Genomic DNA, 6,000 nt, shown 5'->3' with positions numbered 1-6,000 from the left:
TGCCGGCTGTAGGTACTTGAGGCGGGGCGGCGGTAGAGTTTACCTTCGCGCTTCCGGTCAAAGGCGGTGTGTTAGCGGCGGCGGCCACGTTGCCATCTTCGCCAGACTGAGGCTGCGACCGGTCCACACGGGCCCTGTTTGATACTTAGCAAGGCATACTTTGTGCGACGCAAGAGAAGACAAACCTGCCCATACGCCAACGCGGCGGGAGCAACGACTGCGGCTCCAAGACATCTTCAGACTCTCCCTGGCCTGTCGAATCACTCTCTGAACCTCCAACCAGGGCTCCTGACACTACTTCAGCTGGAGTGACAGACACCTGAAGGCTGGCACCATCCGCTGTCGAACCAGATTCTACCCCATCCACCAGAATCCCCAAGGAGACTGCACTATCGTCCGTGGAGACATCCTTGGGATTGTTCTCGCCCTCAGTGTGGTGATTGACGATGTCATGCTCTTGCCCGTCGGAAACATCGTCTGTGGACCACGGGGAGCCACTAGCCTGTGGAGCGGCAGTGGAGACAGAGGGCGTGGTCGATGAGGAGGATAATTTCGCGTCGTTGGCGTGAAGCGCTTGAGGTAAGGCTCTGGCAGAGTTTGCCTTGGCGACTTTATGCAACGGGGAAATATGGGCAGTACCCTTTGTCCCCTCTGCCTTCTCCGCGGGGCCGCTGCTTTGTTACTTAGCAAGGCAAGTATTTTTACGAAGCGAGACGACAAACCTGCCCATCCGCCAGCGAGGTGGACGCAGCGACTCTGAATCTTCGATTTCTTCCGCCTCTGATCGCTCATCGGAGGTATAGCTGTATAGAAGAAGGTCGATAGAGAGACTTCGCGAAACCCAACAGGACGCACTGTTCGTTATCCGAGCTGGAAGGGTTATCATCATCGATGGTCATCAACGCATACTTTTTCGCTCGCAGGAGTTTGAACGGATGTATACAACTTTCGGGCATTCTGAGACAGGAGGAGATTACGAGTGAGACGTGCCACGGGCGGCCTCTGGCAGAGTGGAGAAGAGAAAGAATGGGGAGACGATGTGGCAGGAGTCAGCGCGAACTTGAACCCCCCGTGCAGATTATCACATGATCGCGTCCTGCGCCTTTGTTCTTTATGGACGCGCTTGGACCACGCCACCGCGCGCGACGCGACCTCTCTGATCCCGAAGCCGTTATCCCACCCTTCTAGAGGGACGTCTCAGCTATCTGCGCACCTCTGGCCATTGAAGACATCGATCAGTTGTTGCGGCATTGAATATTCTGCATCTCGCTGCAAAGGCCACGTTTTCGGTGGTTCGTGGACCGTTCCCACCAGGGCACCAAGAATGAAGATCGAGCCTTTGATTCTGAGCCCGGCCATCCGAGGACAAAGACACCCGACACGAAGCATTTGATCGTCCGGCGGCGTCCTGCATCGTCGGCGAGTTGCTGTTCACGACGTCGGGCTTTACGCGCCTGCTGTGACTTTCATGTCTTCGAACCCTTCGTTCGCTTGGGAACCTCGGTAAAACGGCGGTTGGTGCCCCTGCCTCCGGATACGACAGTGGGGTGAGCGGCGCGATTCGAATATTAGGTCTCCGTCGAAACGAAAAAATCGAGCTCCTTGTTCTAATTACTTGTGGTCTATTCACATGGCCGTGGATCCGCAAGATATTTGGCCTCCCGCGCACGCACCGTTCGCTTGTCAAAAATCAAGGACATTGAGTAGCATACGCTCGGTCACCCGCAATGTGTCCCGGGTCGCAAATCGTGCAGGTCTTCTGATCATGTTATTCGTGACCTGAGGCACTGCACAATTTCTAATCGGGGACAGCAAAGGAGTATCCAAGCGAATACTGAGAATGGCATTGGACCAGCGGCCCGAGTCGTATGCAGAAGTCAAGGTGCGACGGAGCCAACAGGGGGTGAGTTCAGAGTCATCTGGCGAGCGATAATCGAAGATAATATTGAAGAGACCCTCATCATTCCGTTACGAACGCCAGAAAATTGCGAGACTAAGTAATCATAGACGTAGCTTGCCAAACCAGTTGCACATAGCCGCGAAGTAGAAGGTACGGAAGACTGGCATCCGCCACCGGCAACAGGGTACGCCAAGACGCAGAAGGAGAGCCTGTTACGTGCGCAAGACAAGAAATAGTAACGTAGCTTGATGATAAATCTGAGACCCCGGTAGGCATTTCGTTCTGATGCAGAGACACTAGTTTGCTGATTCCTGCGGCGACCCGACAGACCCTTGACGCGTAAGCTTGACACCTGTTCCCCGAGCGTCCAGAAGGTAATGAAAAGCCAGCTGAAATGCTAGAAGTGTCGCTGTCCCTGTTGTCCTGGACGCTGTTCGACCACATGCGAACGCGGAGATGACTCGTGTGGCCGCCACTGGACGCAAGGTTCAAGAATATGGATTCCAGCCTCTACTTACCCTCTCAGCAGATGCATTTGCTCCCGAAGGCCACCCTCGCGATGGGATTTCCAGCGAGATGCGGGACCGCTCGAGCTGTCGGTGCGCATTCCTCAGGAGAGACCAGTATCCGTGTCCTCCGTGCTCTGCCCGTGCTTGCACCTGATATACCGAGCAACATACAGTGGCCGGTTCATATGGCGTCTCTGAAGAGAAACGACTCCTGTGCGGGATCCTGAGCCTCGTCGATGCTCAGACAAATTCAGGTGAGACAAGCGTCGACCTGGGATAATTAGGCGCCCATTGGACGGCTAATAATAACTTCGGGTCGTAACAGCTCGGCTGCTTCCGACGTTCGTCTCGTCTCTCGCTCTCCTTCAAGGATATGCGTTCTACCACTGTCCGTCGCTTTCCGAACTGGAGTCGCTGGTATACGAGTTATTCTATTGCTCACGGTGTTCGGCCAGGCTGCTTGTTCAAAGCCTGCCCCTCTTGACGCCACCTCGTCGACCCTGCCTGCGTGTGCAGCGTTGACCATTCTCTGCAAGCCTCACTTGCTGGACCTACGTCGCCACTGAACGAGATTCTCCCACAATGAGTTTTAGGAGACTCTGATTACTATGAAGCGTGGCGCAAGTAAGTTCTGAGTGGCGGCCAATCAGGCGTAGGCGGCCAAAGCGCATCGAAGCAGAAAACGCCACCCAGCGCTTTGACCTGCTTCGGCTTTGCTATAAAGATGGCGAGGGGGCACTTGTATGGCAAATCTCTCTCTGAATACCTACCCTTCGGCATCATTGCGCCCGTGGCGCTAACATATCGCCGTCCGCAATACCTCCATCTCTTACGTCTCCCCCGTTGACCATGTCTCTCCGCACTGTGAAGTATGACTATGGCGTTCACCCCGGAAAGGGCTCATGGACCATCAGTGAGAACCCAGGACAAGACCCGGACGGGTGGTGGACGTTCTGGCATCTCGAGAGGGCTCCGAGTTCGAAGCAGCCCATTCCGTACCCGATGGAGCCGGTCATGGAATGGATGAGAAAGACGGAGGTACGTTCCTATCGCTACACATAGGAGCCACGATACTCACGTTATCCAGGTCCAAACACTTCCGAACCGCCGAAGGATCGAGATGCTCCAGCCCGACTGGCAGTGGGGCAAGCGCCGACTCGTCATGCTCTCCATCCACAACCTGCACCACCAGATGCGCCTGAACCCGCAGACGCTGCAGCTGGCGTGCGCGCTGATCGACCGCCTCCTATCCCTCAAACGCACCAGCCCCGAGGACTTTCCCGTGCTCGCCGTCGCCGCGCTCTTCGCCGCGGCCAACCGCCTCGAGGAGGTGGACAGCCCGGCGCGGTTCTGTGAGTTTTGTCCGAACTTCAAGCCGGAAGAGGTGGAGCGCTGGCGGTTCAGACTCGTGGAGGCGCTCGGCGATACGCTCTCTGTCCGGTGCCCCGATGACTGGCTGCAGTATTACCAGGAACGCGGCGGTAAGTGGACCGAGAAGGAAATCGCCATCTCGAGGTTCCTGGTGAAGATGGCCTATCTGTACGAAGACTTCATCGGTGTCCTCCCGTCGACGATGTTCTGGGCCACGCGGTATGTCGCCGCCTGCATCTTGTCGCCCGATCGAGTATTGCATTCGCTCCCGAAAGAACATCCTGTCACCGTGGCTGCACTTCGTCTGGATGCGTTGCTGGCTAGGGACGTCAAGATCGATGGGCTGTCGCTGGCGGATGAGAAGTACTCGCCGGCGTCTGTGCAAGTGTTCGAGTTGGTTACGGGCTACTACGAGTCGGGTAAGCGACTGAGCTTGTTACGGTTCCCTGGGGAGTGATGCCGCGGTCGTATGTATACGCCGACGCGATCTGCTGTATCTGCTACCGTTTTCATGTATACATTGCTCTCTATTGCACTATGCCATCTACATGCGATGTTTTTCACTCTACAGCTCTGTCTAATAGTAATGCACATGTAAACCTCAAATTCGGACGCCTGGATTTTGTTGGGAAGGATGCGATCTGAACTCGAGTGAGTTGGTTAGGGTTACCGTCGGCACAACGCCCACGGCACAGTGGCGTCTTGGCAGTATCAGGTGCTTCATTTACGTCGCACAACCTGTGCGCCCGCCTTTCTCCCTTTTCTTCCTCCCGTTCGTCGTCGTCCCTGCCCGCTCTCTCCACCTCACCACCGTCTATCGCACAGAAATGTTCGCATTTCTCGCACTCGCCGTCGCCCCTCTCGTCGCCGCCCTCCCGTCCCGTCTCGACACACGTCAGTCCGACGGACCCTGGTGCAAAGGCCTCGGCGGCGGCGCGTACGACGTAGCGTACAACTTCACGCTCATCGCCAAGAACGCGACGTCGAACGACAACGGGGTGCAGATCGTGCTGAACCCGCAGACGGACAGGAGCGGCGCGACGGTGTACGGGCTCGCCGTGAGTGTCCTTTGCTCTCCTGCCTAGCACTTTTCTGAGCTCTCCTTCTCACTTTGCGCGTGCGCCATATACAGACATACACCACCCAGCCCGGCACGCTCGCCCAGTTCCCGAACTTCTCCCTCTTCCACGGCGGGCTGACCGCGAACGAGCCAAGCAACGCCAAGTGCCAGCCCGTCTCGCCCGGCGCCGCCGAGGGCAGCGCCGTCAGCTTCCTGGACACGTGCACCGACCTCGCGACCGCCGCGCCCGTGTTCTGCGCCGTGGTGCGTTTGGCACTTACTCTTCATTCATGCATTCAATTTCGGTGCTGATCTTTTTCGTGGTTCGCGGATGCAGGCTAGCACGAGCGCGGCCCAGGGAAGCCTCCCCACCCTCGCGCTCAACACCCACACGGACCGCTTCTTGATTTGCCGCCAGGCGGGCGGGACCGCGGACGTCGTGGTGTATGACGCGAGCGCCGACGCGACGGCGTACGAATACGACACATGCTATGCGGTGACGCTGCACGTCGATGAGACGGCTTGAGTGTCGTCCTATGGTCGTTGAAACCGAGATCGAGGACACGGTACGGGCTGGATGAAGATTTCTCGGATTACTCGCGACGAACGGACTTCGCTTTTTGCTATCCCATACCCTTTGTTTTGAGGATTACTCACCCCACATTCGTTTGGTTCTTGGACATAATCGGACTTGCGTACTTAGGATAGTCGCGGAGCTAATGCATGCACTAATTAATTGTCATTATCTTTCGTCGTTGGCTTCGAGTATTCTTGGATGGGAGGTACGTGCGGATGCTGATATTGGAAAGCAGAGGAGCTGTATATGACGGTACGGTTAATTGCGCATGCGATGGAGTGTGCTGGGCTGATCCCTTATAGACCTAGGGACAAGATCGAACAACTCGACAGATAGGGTGATATGGTATGGATAGGTGAGCGTGGCAGATGCTCAACGAGCCAACGGGTGGACTCGCCGAATCCATCGTCACGGAAGGGGTCAAGAAAGCAGGCATGGTGCAGGCCTCCTCGGCCGGATATGGCTGCATATTTTCCGGAACGCGAGGCACACGATACAAGGCAGGTTATCATATCCTGCGAGAGTGAGCTGGACGAGGTTTGGACGAGGTATCAGATGCTGATTCTTCGCGGCGGTGCGGTGA

The 6,000-nt window shown here is 56.5% G+C and overlaps 3 protein-coding genes across 3 annotated transcripts; 2 read left to right on the top strand and 1 right to left on the bottom strand.

The window, feature by feature from the left end:
* Positions 1–145: 145 nt before the first annotated feature.
* Positions 146–956, bottom strand: GLOTRDRAFT_128728 (uncharacterized protein; the record flags this gene model as incomplete). The annotated part of the gene is made up of 2 exons (XM_007867393.1): positions 146–671; positions 856–956. 2 exons carry the CDS (start codon positions 954–956, stop codon positions 146–148), a joined length of 627 nt encoding a protein of 208 aa, XP_007865584.1.
* A 2,302-nt stretch (positions 957–3,258) lies between these two features.
* GLOTRDRAFT_128727 (uncharacterized protein) lies at positions 3,259–4,237 on the top strand (the record flags this gene model as incomplete). Its single annotated transcript, XM_007867392.1, has 2 exons — positions 3,259–3,447; positions 3,497–4,237. The coding sequence occupies 2 exons, from the start codon at positions 3,259–3,261 to the stop codon at positions 4,235–4,237; spliced, it is 930 nt and encodes a 309-aa protein (XP_007865583.1).
* Positions 4,238–4,510: 273 nt separating this feature from the next.
* GLOTRDRAFT_99782 (uncharacterized protein) lies at positions 4,511–5,594 on the top strand. Its single transcript, XM_007867391.1, has 3 exons — positions 4,511–4,838; positions 4,913–5,104; positions 5,178–5,594. Exons 1-3 carry the CDS (start codon positions 4,608–4,610, stop codon positions 5,364–5,366), a joined length of 612 nt encoding a protein of 203 aa, XP_007865582.1. The 5' UTR covers positions 4,511–4,607; the 3' UTR covers positions 5,367–5,594.
* The last annotated feature ends 406 nt before the right edge of the window (positions 5,595–6,000 follow it).

This window comes from Gloeophyllum trabeum, assembly GCF_000344685.1.
Source record: "Gloeophyllum trabeum ATCC 11539 unplaced genomic scaffold GLOTRscaffold_00006, whole genome shotgun sequence".
NCBI classification, from domain to species: Eukaryota; Fungi; Basidiomycota; class Agaricomycetes; order Gloeophyllales; family Gloeophyllaceae; genus Gloeophyllum; species Gloeophyllum trabeum.
This window is presented reverse-complemented; position numbering and strand designations above follow the sequence as displayed.